We start from the raw sequence: 17,193 nt of genomic DNA on the forward strand, positions 1-17,193 counted from the left end.
CACAGAGGCTGAAGTTACCGGCCAAGGAAGGCCGAATATTGTCAGTAAACCACCGAAAGCAAGAAGACACAAGCATGGAACACATTTGCCCGCACCTCCCTGAGAAGGCAACAACCCGCCTGACACCTTTCGGGACTTCGAGTCCCCAGATTTGTAAAATAATAAATTTCTGTTGTTTAATCCCCCCACTTTGTCGTTACTTCATTATGGCAACCCTCGTAAATTAACGTAGCGCCCAGAATTGGCCCATCTAATCAGCTTGCTCCATGATCTTGTTTCTCCAGAACTGTGAAAGGGGTTTTAAAAAGGAAAAGGGGGGCGCCTGGGTGGCGCAGTCGTTAAAGCGTCTGCCTTCGGCTCAGGGCGTGATCCTGGCGTTCCGGGATCGAGTCCCACATCGGGCTCCTCCGCTGGGAGCCTGCTTCTTCCTCTCCCACTCCCCCTGCTGTCTTCCCTCTAACGCTGGCTGTCTCTCTGTCACATAAATAAAAAAATCTTAAAAAAAAAAAAAAAAAGGAAAAGGAATGCGGCCATGTCCACACTCTGTTCTAAAATCAGCCTGTTGTTGCTCTTTATCTGAAGTCCTCCATTAGTCATAAAGATCATTGGCTTGGGTCCTGTATGTTTCTTAGGGGGAAAAAAGTATAATGTCCCAAATTCTTTGCAATACAACTCAGCTTAATGTCAATACCAGTCCCCTCTATTCTTGAACAGGGACCTCAATGCAAAATCTTTCATTTTTATAGATCTATGATTAAACTGTTCAAAAAAGCAGGTTTTTTTTTTTCAATTTTTAAAAAGATTTTATTTATTTATTTTAGAGAGAGAGAGCCTGGGGTGGGAGCAAGGGAGGGGCAGAGGGAGAGAAAGAATTTCAAGCAGATTGCACTGAGCGAAGAGCCCAACACAGGGCCTCAGTCTCATGACCCTGAAGTCATGACCCCAGCCGAAATTGAAAGTTGACTGCTTAACCCAACTGAGCCACCCAGGCGCCCCCAAAAAAGCAGTGTTTTATTGCTTCCTGTTTATAAACTCATTCTACTTTGACTTACATGGAGACAATTTTTTTTCTCCTTTTCCTTACTCTATTTCATGGTAAATGTAAAATCATGAAGTTTTAAGAGGTAGCATTCTTCGGTTTCCTTACAGCTATTCATCTTTCTTTGGGGAAAGAAAGAGAGCCGACTCTGTTGGAAAATGTTTCTCTGGAATTTTTCTCTGGCGACTTGTGATCTAAAGCTGTTGAATTCAAGGAAAGTTTTAACCACGGTATTTAATCTTCTGGAGACATTTATTGCATAGCTTTTTGTTTTGCCTTGTTTAATATAAACCACTGGAGAGATGTTTCCTGGTTGTGTCATTTCGTAAACCAGAGTGTGAAGTAGAAAATCCCAGATAAGAAGAGGCCACTCCTCCTTAAGAATGCTATCATAGAATCTGCATTCTCAAAGGGAACTGGAACCTTAAAACAGTGCCAATGAAAACATTAACGTTAATAATAACTAATAATAATAATAATAGAAGGGGTGCCTGGGTGGCTCAGTCTGCTTTCAGCTCAGGTCACGCTCCTGGAGCCCTGAGATCCAGCCCGGCATCAAGCTCCCTGCTCACTGGGGAGTCTGCTTCTCCCTCTCCCTCTGTCCCTTCCCCTACTTGTGCTCTCTCTTTCTCCCTCTCTCTCTGTCAAATAAATACCTTCAAACTGACAGAAGAGCTGCAATGGAAAGCCTCCCTCTATGTCCTTGTGTTTCAAGTTGGCATTTATAAAATCTTTAAGTCAAGATAAGGTCAAAGGAGAGTCTTTAGTAGAATATCTGATTTGATCAAAACTGATTTACTTCTTCAAGCTTTATCACAGAATTAACAATGAAACTTAAAATGCCATTGAATCAATTAACTGCACCCCACATATGAACCTGAACAACCTGAAGTTTGAAACTCTCTGCATTCACCAGGGCTCTTTGGGTAAAGACGAACAAACCTCAAAATATCTCAAGAAAGAGGGAAATATTTCACTTCTGTGTTTGGGAGTTCTAGAATCTTTCTAGCTTCAGGCATAGCTGGATCCAGGCTCTTTGCTCTCATCCCCTTCCCACACTGGCTCCATTTTCAGCTCTGATCTGGCTTCCTCCTCATCTGCTGAAAAGGTATTTATGAATTGACATAAATATCTGCCAACAGCCTCAAGACCTTATCCTCACACTTTAGTGACCCCAACAGACAGAAGGCCTCTTTTTCATCTGACACCTGCACATTGGTCATCAATAAGAACTCTGTTTGGCCTACTTAAGCCACAGAGTGAGACCAGTTCTTTAAGGAAGTGGGTCCTTCAATAGCATTGCATTCGTTTCCCATGGCTTGCTATAATCAATTATCACAAACTTGGCGGTTCATGACAATACAACTTTATTCTCCTTGAGTTTTGGAATCCAGATGCCTAAAATCGGTCTCACTGGGCTAAAGTCAAGGAGCTGGCAGGGTCTGGATCCTTCTGGAACCTCCAAGTTGTTGTTGTTTTTGTTTTTCGTCTTCTAGCTTCTGGAGGCCACCAGCATTCTTTGGCCCAAAACCCTTTTTTAAATCATTCTAACCTCCTGCTTCCATGGTCATATCTCCTCTTTCCTCTTCTGTAGTCAAATATTCCTCTGCCTCCCTCTTCTAAGGACAATGGCAATTATATTTAAGACCCACCTGGATAATCCAGGGTAATCTCCCCATCTCAAGATTCTTAACTTAATCACATCTGCAGAGTCCCTTTTGCCACATAAGATAATATTAACCGATTTTAAGGATTAGGACATGGATGTCTGGGGGGCCATTACTCAGCCTACCACAAGCATCGTCCAGGAAGGTATGGCAACCGATGCAAAAAAAATAGTCATACTATCAGGCAAAGAAAGACACATTTTATAAAAGAGAGAAACCACAAATTATACAGAGAGAGGAGAAACCATTTTCAGCTTCTGGGATCTGACCTGGCTTCTGGACAGATAATTGTAATAATGATGACAGCAAACATTTATATTGCCCATTATGTGTCTGCCATTGTTCTAAGTACCTTACTTATATTACACAATTAATCTTCACAAAAAGTCATCCTCATTTTATAGAAGAGGAAACTAAGGCACAAAGACTTCAAGCGATTTGTCAAAGATCACTTTGAACTAGCACAACTAGGATTGGAACCCAAGGTATCTGATTCCCAGGTGCATACTCTTGACCATTTGAAATAGAACTTAAAGGATGGATTACACTAACACAGTGAGTAAACAGAAAGGTCTTGTACCAAGAGAACAGAATGAATAAGGCACAGAAGTAGAAAAATAAGAGACAGATTCAAGCCAGTTGGTAGACTGGATGCAGTGGAGTATAGCAAACCTGGGAGAAGTCGTGGGAGATCAAACTAGAGATCTAGCCTGGGGATAGGGCATAGAAGACTTTGAAACCATGGACAACCTCTATGACTGGTGGGAGTCCTTTGAGACATCAGGCTCAAGAGGGCTTATCAGAACTGTGCCTTGGGAGGACTGATCTGGCCCAATGTGAAGCTGGGCTGGAAGAGTAAATAGGGAGCTGCCCCCTTTCCTCTACTCTGAGGTACTTTGTAGATCACAGAAAGTGCCTGTGTGTCTTGCTCACTAGAGAGAGAGCCCTAGAGGGGAGCTGAGTGTATCCTCACACTGCGTGTGCCAGTAGATGATACAGTGAACCAAAAAACACAGTGGAGCCAGAGGGTGGGGGCAGGCAGTATGGATGCCAGGGCTGCTGCTGCTGCTGCTGAAAATAGTAGCACCATTTTGGAGTCAGTTTAAAATGTCTTTACCCATGTTTGCTGAAGTCTTTAAACATAATAAAAATTTTTCTGGAAATTCGGGAGGTGTAGGAATATATTCAAATCTAGGCTCTGTCAGTTGCCTCAGCGGAGTCTTGGGTAATTACTCAACACCCCAAGCCCTATTTCTTTAATCTTTAAAATATAAATAAAATTATGTTATTCGTAATTGTTAACTTATAAGGTAAGAATAGTTGTCGCTGAAATCAGAGATCTGCCATGAAATTATTTTTTTTTACTCTTATGTAATTTCATTGCCGACTTACCTATACGTCTGTCTTACTACTTTTCCTCATTTTACAGATAAGGAAATTGAACCTCAGGGAAAAGAAGGGATTTATCCAAAGCCATACAGTGGAAGGGCCCGGATTTGAACGGGCAAGTGCAAGATTCCAATTTCGTGCCAATCTCGCCAAGGGAAAATGAAGCTTAAGGGAAAGAGCGGGACAAGCGTGACTACACAGGTGAGCGAGATGAGCTTCAGGAAAGGTGCACACAGCCCTTGGAGAAGCTCCAAAGCACAGATTTGAGAACACCGAAACTCCTCGCCTGTCTGCAGCGGCACTGAAGCGCCGGCACCGGGATGGAAACGTGGTCCCCGCCCAGCAACAGCCTCTGCGTCCTTAGCGACCTGGGCGGGAGCAGCCCCAGAAGCCGGCTTGTGATTGGCTCCACTCCTGGGCTCCAATCGCCCGCCCTGCTAACCCGGCTGGCAGCCGTGGGTCTGGATCCTCGGGAGAAGCACAGACCGAGTACGCCTGAGCTGCCTGGGTGGGGAAACGCACCTCGGCGGTAAGGCCAACCCCTCTGTTCTATCCCAGAAAGGGCTCAGGACTGGCGCGCGGCTGCTGGGCAGAGAGGGGACCCCACCGTCACAAACTTGAAAGTTTCCAGACAGCTTCAAAGAGGTTGCAGGTCCTGCTGGATAGGACTACCCTCTCACAGCAGGTAGAGGGTACCCTGTGAGAGGGTAGTCCTATCCAGCAGGTCTTCCCGCCCCCCTGCCCCCCCCCCCCCGCAGACCACACACTAAGTGAAGCTGGGGTCCTGGGGAAAGCGCTGGTCTGCCTCAAACCTGAGTACTAGAAACGGGTCTGGTCACGCTCGCTGTGTGAGCTTGATCAAATGATACACCTCTCTGGGTCGTGGTTTACCAATCTATAAAGCCAGCTTTTGGATTAGAATGAACTCTGAAGAGCTTTCAGTCTGTGAGAGTCTCTGAGAGAGAGTGATCAGCCTGGGGCCAGGTTTATAGAACTTCTAAGTTGCCCTTGGCATCAGACCTGTATAAACACCCAGTGTTTATCTAGTACAGAATCTCAATTTCAGATTCACCGGATTATTGGAGAAACACACACCAACAATAACAACAAAAATCCCTCTTTCCTATGTACAGCACTCCTTCAGATGCGTTATCATATTGGATTCAACCTAAATCCCGGAAAGTAGAACTGGAATTATGCTGGTTTTGTAAGAAGGGAAACTGAGCCTGAGCGCTGAATATAAGATTTTCATATAACCCACTAAAGCCCTGGTCTCCTCTCTGACCTCACAAGAATCCCATCTGGTATCAGGAAGGTAGAGTCTCCAGATGGCTCAGTAGACCTGTTTTGCAGACCTCTTAAATGGGATTCCCAATTCTGCTAATTACTGATTCTATGCTACTGAGTAAGTTACATAACTATGTTATGCCTCAAGTGTAAAGCAAGAATGATAATAGTAATTAAGAATATCTTATCATGCCTTTATTAGGAATGTCAAGTGAGATAAGATAGGTAAAGCACTAGGTCCTGCTGTTAATTTTGTTAACATCGACAAGGACGCTACACTGACTAATGGGAAATCAAGAGGAAGAAAGATTTACTTATTTTCCAATCCAAGGGTTTGAAAAGGCTTCGAGAAGAAGCGTGCCTTCCATTTGGGAGACTCCCTGTGGATCAGAAGCAATGCCTGAGACGGTGGTGAAAATCATTGGAAGTAAACACTTTCCGTACCTTGTGGAGAAGCCAAAGACGTAAGTTTACCGTTTGACAAATATCTGCTTCGCTGGGAAGATAATGAAGTCTGGGGCTTTTTTTTTTTCTTTAATCTAGAAATTTACATTTTTAAAATGTCCATGGAAAATTAAGTCATTAAGAAGTAACAGAAGTAAAATAGTGTTGATAACTTCCATGCACCCTGTTTTCCTGATATTTTTCATCTTTTTAATTCCCCTTCCCCTTTAATTACTTAGGCAGATTTTCCAAATAGATGAGGAATAGAAGCATTGAGACATTTATAACTATTAATGGGGTATTGCTGCTGCTTCTCATCACGCTTGTAATCCACTACATGTAGTAATTTGGCGGGGGGGAGGATAGTGTTAGTCAATTTGTTATGAATTAAAGGAATGGGATTAATAATGAATCATAAATTATAAGATTTTTCACTTACTCTTATTTATATTCTATACTCCTCCAAGCAGGGGCTTCTCGGAGCATAGCTAAATGGTCTTTCTTCCCTTCAAGCTCATCATAGTCATATTTGAGGGAAGACACTCAGGTATCTCTAAAATTCACCAGATACTTGGCACAGAAGGGTATGACTAAGTCTTCCTTCCAACATTTTGGTGGTTCTCAAAAGAAAAAGAAGGCACTAGACCCACCTTTCCTCTAGTCATTCCGTAAGTACGCAGCAGCAGTCAATAGTTGCCTTTCCCGCCTGAGATTATTTCCATAGCTTTTGCCTTTATTTCAGAAGCCCACAGACCAAACAAATAGACAAACAGAAAAGACCTGACCTCACAGAACATAGGTACAGAAAGTAGTGGATATCAAACCTGGCTGTCATCAGAAACATCTGGAAAATCCTTAAGAATAAAGATTTGGGTTCCAACTCAAGACCCACTGAGTCAGAATTTCTGAAATAAGGCCATCGGGACCACTGTTAGGGAGCATGGCATTAGCAGGGCAAATTGCTTTCACTCTCCACCATCAGTATTGTCAGCCGAGAGAAATTCCAGAGTGAGTGCTGTAATCAATTAGTAATGTCTGTCCTGGCACAGGAAGTGAGCTTTGCAGCCCATGAGTCCTGCATCTGGGATCCCTACAGAGCTGAGAGATGTGAATTTGAATCCTGGCTCTGTGCCTTCCTGGCCTTTTGACATAAAGAAAGTTAATTAATATCTCTGGCCTCAGATTCTACCATCTCTCACATAAGGCTAAAACTCATGTATCTAGTAGGGTTGTTGTGAGGACCAAATGGGAAAAAGTATGCAAACCACCTTTCTAGGGCCTAGTAGTATATTCAACATGCTCAATCAATGGTTCTGCGATTATTATTGAAGCATATCTCTCCAGGGATACAAGACATTTAATAAAAAATCAAATCTCATTCTATTCTATTCTATTGCCATCCCTTTTATATTCTATGTCTGGGAGGCAGTCAACCTCTGTTTTGTAGATGAGAAAAGTAAGACACTGAGATATAATCTTATAATAATCATACTTATAATAATAAGATCTACAACCAAATGCCCATGATTGGCAAGGAAAGTACTAGGATCAGTTTGGATGCTCTGCTCTGTTCTCCTCCCACCCAGAAGATGACATTACTGCTCTACTAATTCCACTCCCCTCTGGGGTTCGTTATTTACCCCTTTCGTTCCAAATCCGGGAGTATCAGAGTCTCATGTTCCTAAGGGGGTTGCTGGGGGAGGGTCCTTGTCCTTTCACATAGGGAAAAACTCCCTTTGTCTTATGGAAAGATGCCTTTTATTTTTTCTCTCTATTCTTTAAACTTCATAATCCTGGAAGTAAAAGAGTACATTAGATTAGATACATAAATTGTGAAATAAAAGACAAAGTTCTGTTTCTTCTATGACAACTGTAAAAAAAAAAAAAAGTTTAAAAAAATATCAAGATAGGTTGCTTTGTTTCTGTTTCCTATGGGTTTCATGTTACTGTTGCTGGAATGACACAGGACCATTGACTGTTTGCTAAAATATTTCTGTATGGTTCAAGAATAAAAGATTTTCAGAAGGGTTCTTGTTGCCGAGTAAGGACAGCCCTACCACTGTCATGTCAGGCATGTCCCAAACTCTGTCTCTGAAGCATTCTAGTTGTCTGCATCTATACTTTCAGCCTGAGCCTCAAGAGGGCTTTTTCTCTGGGCTGAATCTGTTGAGTCTATTAGTAAAACATCTATGTAAGAAACAGAAGTGAGGCTTTTTCTGCTCAGTGTCTCAGATTCATTCTTAAGGAACTGAGAACTTAATCTTCCAAAATGTCAAGAAGGCCATCTTCTGCCCCACCTCCCACCCCAGGTTCTTCCACACAAATGCCCAGCACACCAGGGTTTATGGGTTACAATCCATACAGTCCTCTCGCCTGGAACAACTGCAGGCTGGGCGGGAACCCGGGCACCAACAGTCAGGTCATGGCATCCTCCGATATTACGATTCCCAAAACCCCCAGAGCCACCAGCGAAGCCGCTGATGGCCTAACATGACACATAGCAGAAAGTAAAAGCTTCCAACTCTGACCGGAAGTTATGGGAGATTGGCAAGATTATTGGCGGCATGTGGTGAGATCTCACTGATGAAGAAAAACAAGACTATTTAAAGGACTATGAAGCAGAAAAGATAGAGTACAATGAATCTATGAAGGCATCTGTCATAATTCCCCCCTGCATACCTTGCTCACATAAAGGCAAAAGGTCACGCAGAAGCTGCTTTCGAGAAAGAAAGTCGTCAGAGAGTCTCGCCTGGAGAAAGGAGACCCTTTCATGAGAATCCAGCAGCTGAAGAGCCAGATGACCATGAGGATGGCTTTTCAGTGACATGTACGGCCACCGCCTGTTCCCAGGGAAGCCACCGCCTCGTCAGTGAAATCCTTAGTGAGAGGGTGGTGACACACATGCAGTTGTCACAACAGGTAGAATGCAGGTCCTCAAATGACAGGTCCAGTCCTTAATGGTTCATCAGTGAAAACTAGAAGCTGAACTTCTTTCAATGGAGAAGCGAGACCAGGAAGAGAAGAGGAAATTCCTGGAAAGCACAGATTCATTTAACAGTGAACATAAGAGGTTGTGCGGTTTGGAAGTCAGCATGGATCATGGAAAACACTACCTCTGAAATTGCCCAGGCAGAGGAACAGGCTGGTAAAAGGCAGGCAGAAAGGGAGAAATTGGCAGAAGAGCAAGCTGAACGCCGTCAGAGCAGCATGGTTCCTGAGTAAGACCAAGGAGAAGGACGAGAGCATCCCAGTGGAGACGGGAGATGCCTCGAAGAAGTGACAGAAAGCCAACAGGATGGTGAAGAAGGCACGTCTACTCCTGAGGACAAGGAGAGCGGGCAGGGTGGGGTGGACAGGATGGCTGAGGAAGGAATCCGTGATGGTAATAGTGGCTTCGAGAACAACAGTGCCACAGTGGAGGGGCCGCCAACAGACCCCACACTGGAAGACGAGACGAAAGAATAAATGTTGCCTTGTCTGATGTGTTCTGAATACTTTTTTAAAATGAAAAAAATAATGTTTTTTGAGTTTAAAAACAAAAAAAGAAACATAAGTGAAAGCCAAAAAAGGAAGAAGTCTTTAAAAAGAAAAATCACCAATTAATAATGGATGGAAAACAGAAATCTTCCTGTATAATCACACATTTAGTTCAGATTTCCCGTAGGACGTGTGGAGAGGATGGAATAGTATGTCAGACCTGAATGTGATCTTCGTGATAGAAATCAGTGTATTAATTTGCTAGGGCTGCTGTATCAAAGCTCCATAAACTGGGTGGCGTAGACAACACTGTATTGTCTCACGGTTCTGGAAGCTACAAGTCTGAAATAAAGGTGTTGGTAAAACTGTGCTTCCTCTGAAACTGCCTGAGAAGGAGAGCTTCCAGGTCTCTCTCCCTGCTTCTGGTAGTTTTGTTCCTCGTGGCAGCATAATTCTAAAATTCCCATGGCAGTCTCCCTGGATATGTGTCTGTGTACAAATTTCCCCTTTCTATAAGAACACCAGTCAATTGGATTAGGGGGCCATCCTATTCTAGCATGACCTCAATTTAACTAATGACATCTGCAATCACCCATTTCCAAATAAGGTCGTATTCTGAGGCCTGGGGGGGGTTAGGACTTCAATGTATGAATTTTAGGGTTCCATTCAGCCCATAACAACCACCTCCCATTTTACAGATGAGACAACTGAGGTCTCGGTTGGGCTTAAAGTGAGGCCAGTTACTAACAATTAAGATTGGAGTCGAGCTCCCTCCCTCTTTCCTTAATTTAGCCTGTACAGTTATTGACAGATGAACGGAAAATACTCAATACCCATTTAGTAGTCAGATTCTTCACCAAGGAGATCAATCTCCAGGCTTCAGAGAGCGAAACAAGTGTCCCTGAGTTTTGCCACCATCATTTGCCTCCCAGATCACTCCACCATACTTTCAACCCGCCCTTTCTCTCTTTCTCTAATCTACTTCATAAAAGTATGCTCCCTAAAGGGTAGGCCATGGACCACCAGCATCAGCCTCCCCTGGGAGGGAGCTGGTTAGATGCAGACTCGCAGGCCCCTCTTCAGACACCGTGAATCACAGTCTGCATTTTTGTCATTTCTCAGGTGAGTCCTGTGCAACATGACAGTTTGAGAAGCCCACTTCTCATGTATGGCCAGCATCATCTTTCTAAAATGCAGATCTGGGGCGCCTGGGTGGCACAGTCATTAGGCGTCTGCCTTCGGCTCAGGGCATGATCCCGGCGTTCTGGGATCGAGCCCCACATCAGGCTCCTCCGCTATGAGCCTGCTTCTTCCTCTCCCACTCCCCCTGCTTGTGTTCCCTCTCTCACTGGCTGTCTCTATCTCTGTCAAATAAACAAATAAAATCTTAAAATAAAATAAAATAAAATGCAGATCTAATGAGGTGCCATCACCTCTAGCTCCAGATTCACCCACCCCCCAACCCCGTGGGCTTCCATAGGACCCTTAAGGGACTACTACACTCTGTGATGATTTCCTATGCATTTCTGGCTCCTCCATTTAGCTGTAAATCCCGTGTGCACCACTGCACCCTCAGCACTGAGTACAAAGTCTTATACATACGGAAAGCCTAATAAATGAACTAGAGCACAATGGGTGCCAAGAAAAATTAAGATCTAGAAAGATAATACTTCGTTGCTTTAAATCCGAGCCTAAAGGCCCATGTTGCTAAAACAGCATGCACATGTTACCGTGGGACCCTGAGGGGTAATCTTTGATAGCTCATGGAGAGCAAGATAATGCCAACCGATAGGAGATAAATATTCCCATTTTCTAAAAGGAGATAAAAGTGCGTAATAAAATCACAAAACTTGAGGCCTGTGGGCAAGCCCTGGCAAAACTGCAGGCCAAAGAATTAACTATATTAGTTGTAAAAACAAAAGACAAAAGTGATGGGCGCTAAGGGTTGGTACATGTTGACTAAAACCAGATTATGCCAACATGGTGGTGACTGAACAGTTGATGTCAACATTCTGTGGTAGAGGTGGAGAGGTTGAGAGGATTTGTGTGTAACCCTGTTTTTAGTCAACATTGTTTAATCCATAACTGAAATCACTTCAGTAAACGTGTAGGTAGAAGAAGGCTGAAAAGACTTGGCAGGAAAATGAGCTAAAACCAACAAAATGAAATCAACAGAGATATACGCAAAGTCTGTCTTTAGAGAAGAGTACATGTAAATCATTATATGGAATAAACGTCTGGGTTTTACTTGTTGCAAAATAATAGAAATTATATCTGTTGGTCTCTGTTCCCGGCATGGAGTTCCTAAAACCCTTGCAGTTTCCTAAGAGATAATAGCCCCAGGTGCATTTTTGTCCTAATATTTGGTCTTTGACCCTCGTTCCTGACACAAAGCCCCTATATCCCTTGAGATTTCCTGGGGGATGCGGTGTCTCTGCTCCCATGAGGATACTCTCAACGGGCTCTGGACAGCTTCCGGATGGAGGCTGGTCACCAGAGAGACCAAGCCATGATTACAAACTTAGAACTTTCAGCCCTACCTGCCATCTTCTGGAAAGGGGAGAGGGGCTGGCGATTGAGTTAATGATTGAGCATAACTACATGATGAAGCCTCCCTAAAAATCTCAAAAGTATGGGGTTCAAAGAATTCCCAGGCTGCTGAACACATCTATGTGATGGGAAGGTGGTGTGCCTGGAGAGGGCATAGATGTTCCTCGCCCCTTCCCACATACCGTGCCTTACACATCTCTTCCATTTGGCTATTCCTGAGTTATATCCTTTTATAATAAATCAGTAATCTGGTAAATAAACTGTTTCCCTGAGTTCTGTGAGCTGCTCTAGCAAATTCCTCAAACCTGAGGAGGGGGTTGTGAGAATCCTGATTTATAGTGGGTCTATCAGAAACACAGGTAATAACCTGGACTTGTGATTGATGTCTGAAGGGGGTGGGACAGTCTTGTGGGACTGAGCCCTTAACCTGTGGGGTCTGTGCTGACTCTAGGCAGATAGCATCAGAACTGAATTGAATAGTAAGTATACCCAGCTGGTGTTGAAGAATTGCTTGGTGTGGGGAAACCCACACACATTTGGTGACTGGCAGTATGTGGTAGTCGTAGAGAGTAGAGGATAAAATGGAGTGTTTTCCCCTTTACATTTCTGTTTGTGCTCAGCATGAGCCAAGAGGCTGCACGGAGAGGGCTGCGGGAGGCTCAGTGTATTCGGAACTGGGTATGCCAACTATGCAATACTGTACCTCCTTCTGCATGCCCCATTTTAGGAGGGACGCTGGCACACTGAAAGTGTGGGCACTAAAGCTGTAGCATGATGGAAGGTCCAGGGTGTGAACTGTGGCATAAGGGGAACATTTACAGAATCTGAGGATTGAGTTGTTCAATAAAAGAGGAATTGGGTCCATTTCCAGAAATGCCTGTGAGGAGAGATGCTTCGGTGAGTAAAGTTGGCCTCTGTAGATCCTTCCAATGCCAAGAGTCAATGACCCAAAGCACTTCATTCCACAGTTACACTGCTGTTGGTATAGTAAAGTACAGGGGAAGCTGGCTGCAAATTTTTACGGGAGAGGGTAGCAAATTTTTTAATAATGTGTGTTGATACTGGTAGCCTAGAAATAATAAAGTTTTGGTGTTTTCTCACATGACTATCCTGGATCCCATATTCTGTCATTTTTTGATCCCTCAAAGCCCTTCATATTAACACATTATTTTTTTTCCTTTCTTGAACTTTTTAAAAGCGTTGATGTTAACAGTTTTAGAAATTAGTGCATATATGGAATTCCATCAACATCCTTGCCACAAACATTAATTGAGCACCTACTGCATGCCCAGCCTTGGGAATACAGCAGTATACCTAAACTTCTAATGATGGGAGACACATAGCAAACCTATGAATAATAACTGTTCAAGTGAGCATAGTGCCTTGAGGAAAAATAGAGGAGGATCAAAAGGGTATATTGAGTCACAAAGGGTGTTCCCAGAAGGCCTGAGTAAGTGGCATTTGAACTGAGACAAGAGCCGGAATTATCCATGAGAATTATCCATGGTTACTTAGCAATGAGCTGGCTAGGATTGGCCCTACTTTATCCTGGTGGGCGTGGCTCACCAGATTCTAACTTCCATTCGAGTTTCTTCTTTCTGCTGCATCTTCAGAGAAGAGGCTGTAACTTCCCACAGCCAGAAGTTCTCCAAATATTAGCCATCTGGCTTTCCCAGCAACTGCTATACACAGCACCTGCTAGAAATAGCACCTAAGTTGACCACCTGGAGCCCGAGCAGACTTTTTTGTACAAGGCTGCCTTATCCTCACTTCATAAAAAGTGAGAGAACATGGTTTTGCAGGAGCACAGTACCCAGAGATCAGGGCACCCACAGAGCCGCCACCATCCTGCCCTGGAGATTCAGCCCGTCCCAAGTGACACCACAGGAGTTCACCATGAGCCTGGTGCCTGCACGGATCTGCACAGAGAGTAAACCATGCAAATCCCCGAGGAAAGAGCATTGTGGGCAGAGGGAACAGCAAATAGAAAGCCTTGCAGCATGTTTAGGGAGGAGCGAGGAAGCCAATGTTGGTGCACAGAGTGATCAAGGGAAGAGAGGATAGGAGATGAGGTCAGAGAGGCCAGCAGCGCTTGGATCACAGGCCCTGTGGGCCATGGTGGGAACTTAGGATTTGTTCTATGTAGAATGAGAAGCCATCGGAAAACTGTGAGCACCAGAAGTCACCATCTAAAGGATGGTTCTGGCTGCTGTGTGGAGGATCAACTGGAAGAGACATGAGTAGAAAGAGGCCATTTAGGGAGTCATTATAGTAATCCATGCAGGAGACTGTAACAGTGACCAATTACAGTCTCTATATAAAACCTGGACAAAACGGTGATTTAAGAATTCAAGTCCCCTACTTAGTCTTTTTTGAAAAGAAATAACTGATCATAATACCTTATCTTTGTTTATTGCTTTTCTTGCTATATAATCGGCATACCTTAATATCCATGAATTCAGTCTTTCCTTAAAGCAACACCAGAGCACACACTATTATATCCATTTTCACAAGTTCAAAGTGATGGAGTATTATGTTAAAATCCTACTTCTCTTATGCCTTTTTACTACAGGAAGCTGTTTTTAATTATTCTCCAGGGTTGTAAGACATAGGCATAAGACCTTCAGTAAGAGTATACAGCAGTATGTGAATGAATGCCAAATCAGTGTTATATATATAAAAAAAAATAGGTGCCCATCAATCCTAAATATTGAGACTATGAAGTAAAAGTTGTTATTTTACCATTTGAAATTCTGTATTTAAAAAAGCAGAATAAAAAGTAAATTAAAAAAACAAAATACTATTTACAACATATATGACAGGGGAAAAATTAATCCTCTTAATGCATGAAGAGCTCCTGCAAACCAATAGGAAAACGATGAGCAGCCCAGTTTCACAAAGTGGCAGAAGACCTGGATGGGCAATTCACAAAAGAAGAAATAAAAATGAACCTTAGATATGTGGGTGGGGGAGATTCAATCTGATTGGCACTACAAAAAAATTTAAACAGCAAGGAGACATTACCTTTACCGATAAAATCAGAAATATTTTTATAATGGAAATATCCAGGGTTGACAAGGATTTAGAAAAAAGAGTACTCATGTGCTATTGGCTTTTTTTTTAATGATATTTTTTATTATATTATGTTAGTCACCATACAGTCCATCCCTGGTTTTTGATGTAAAGTTTGATGATTTGTTAGTTATGTATAAGTATACTTATCAAAAGCCTTAAAAGTGCATGTAGTTTGTCATGCGCACTGGGTATTATATGTAAGTGATGAATCACTAAATCCTACTCCTGAAACCAATATTACACTGTATGTTAACTAACTAGAATTTAAATACAAACTTTTAAAAAGTGTATGTACTTTGGCATAAGATCTCTATCCATGAATCAATTCTGTAGAAATGATTATAGATGGATATATGGTTTGGTTTCAAAAATTTACATAATAATGTACAAGCCAGGTCCGGTAGGAAACAGATTACCTAATTCAGATGAGGCTGGTTCAAGAAGGGTTTGTTTATAAGAGTCAGAAAAATGCAAGATGTAGCAGGAACCACAGGCTAGCAGAGGCAAAGCTGTGACCAGCTCTCAGCCTGCAGAAATGGGAAGCAGAGAATGCTGCCAAGGAGGGAATGTTCTGTAGCTCAGGCCACCTCGAGAAAGGTAGTGACCTTTGAGTAAGAAATACAAGGAGCTTAAGGCAATGTTGCAGGACAGAGCATCTTCTGCCAGGGCTACACATTGACCCAAACCAGCCGGAATCAGAAGGCATGAGAGCAGATCATTAGTCCACACAGATCAGCTTCCCGGGGTGAGGAAGGAGGCAGGGAGCTAGCAGCAAAGGAACAGGTCCAATAGGGCAGCAATATTTAAATTAGCAAAATTGAGGAACAGTAAATGTTCAACAAAATAGGACTAGTTAAATAAACTCTTGCATCTGCATGCAATGAAATACCACTGAGACATTTAAAATGTTCTCACAGAGACATAAGTATCAATATCTGTAATGATAACGATATCTGCATTATATCATGGACTGGATATTCTTGTAAAAGGTTATAAAACAGTATAATCCTAGTTTGGTTTAAGAGCAAAACAAAACAAGTTCCTGTATGCCTATGCGGAAATTTTCTATCAAGAGATACTATAATACCTTGCCACATTTAGTTTAACCACTTATAATTTTGAGAAATCACAGATTTGTATTTGTATAGTACACTTTTTTTAGAACTTAATTTTTCTTAGAGCAGTTTTAGGTTCACAGCAAAATTGAGAGGAAGGTACAGAGATACCACATACACCCTGTGCCCACCCGCATTTATGCATCGTCTCCCCGATTATCTGCATTCCCCACCAAAGTGATACATTTGTTACAGCTGATGAACTCACTTTGACACAGCATGATCACCTGCAGTCTACAGTTTACATTAAGGTTCACTCTTGGTGTCCTACAGTCTAAGGTTTTGGACAAATGTATAATAATAAGTATCCATCATCATAGTAGCGTACAAAGTATTTTCCCTGCCCCCAAAATCCTGTGCTCCATCTATTCAACCCTCTCCTCTTTCCCTACGGTACACTTTTTAAATCCATGATCTCCTGATACCCCGATTTAGTTCAACCTAATTAAACAAAATAACATAGCGATAATTATCACTCCCCATTCCCACAGACCACGTGGATGTGTCCAGAGAGAGAACTGTTTGTGCTACATTCTCTCACAATACGGACAGAAGTCCTGGCTCAGAAATTGTGCCTTAAAGCACTGAGTTAATTAGGGGAAAGGTGAGTCAGTTGCACAATCACTTTGCTTAGACTTGCAAAAGCAAAACAGGCTAGAATGCAGTGCAAAGGACATGAAATTTCAAGCTGATCAAGAGCGGCTCCCAGATTTAAAAGCAGCACAGTCTGCAGAACTCCTGGGTATAGTCCACCTGAGGACATCATGATGAGACAATGTTTGGGTTTTTTTTTTTTTTTCTTGGAAAATTAAGGAAAATGATTCTGAAGAATTGTGCTTAATGAGAGCAGATTTTGATACTGATTAATCTGTCTTGTTTTTTAAAGTGAGTGATTTCTAGAAGTTGTATTCACTGTTACTCGTAAATTACAAGGTGGTCAGTTAGATTACATGATCTCTTTTTATCTATTTAAATAAATTTTCCTAAGTTCTTATGTATTACAAAATTTTGATCTCTTGAACTTTAGTTTTGCCTATCAATAAAGAAAGTTCTGAGGTTCCAAAGGAAAGAGCATCCTTTCTGTGCTCGGGTGATGAGGGAGGTGTTAATAAAGGAGATAGCTCTGTACTTTATGACTAACATAAAATCA

At 42.5% G+C, this 17,193-nt stretch overlaps 1 protein-coding gene and 1 pseudogene across 1 annotated transcript in view; both read left to right on the top strand.

Moving 5' to 3' along the window:
* The first annotated feature begins 4,254 nt into the window (after positions 1–4,254).
* Positions 4,255–17,193, top strand: part of CUNH1orf87 (chromosome unknown C1orf87 homolog) — a 78,378-nt gene continuing 65,439 nt past the window's right edge. The window contains 3 exon segments of the mRNA XM_044383579.2: positions 4,255–4,296; positions 4,549–4,624; positions 5,714–5,846. Coding sequence (XP_044239514.2) covers positions 4,255–4,296; positions 4,549–4,624; positions 5,714–5,846 — 251 coding nt within the window.
* On the top strand, positions 8,010–9,291 carry LOC113254605 (SWI/SNF-related matrix-associated actin-dependent regulator of chromatin subfamily E member 1-like; annotated as a pseudogene).

This window comes from Ursus arctos, unplaced genomic scaffold (genome assembly GCF_023065955.2).
Source record: "Ursus arctos isolate Adak ecotype North America unplaced genomic scaffold, UrsArc2.0 scaffold_12, whole genome shotgun sequence".
Classification (NCBI taxonomy): Eukaryota; Metazoa; Chordata; class Mammalia; order Carnivora; family Ursidae; genus Ursus; species Ursus arctos.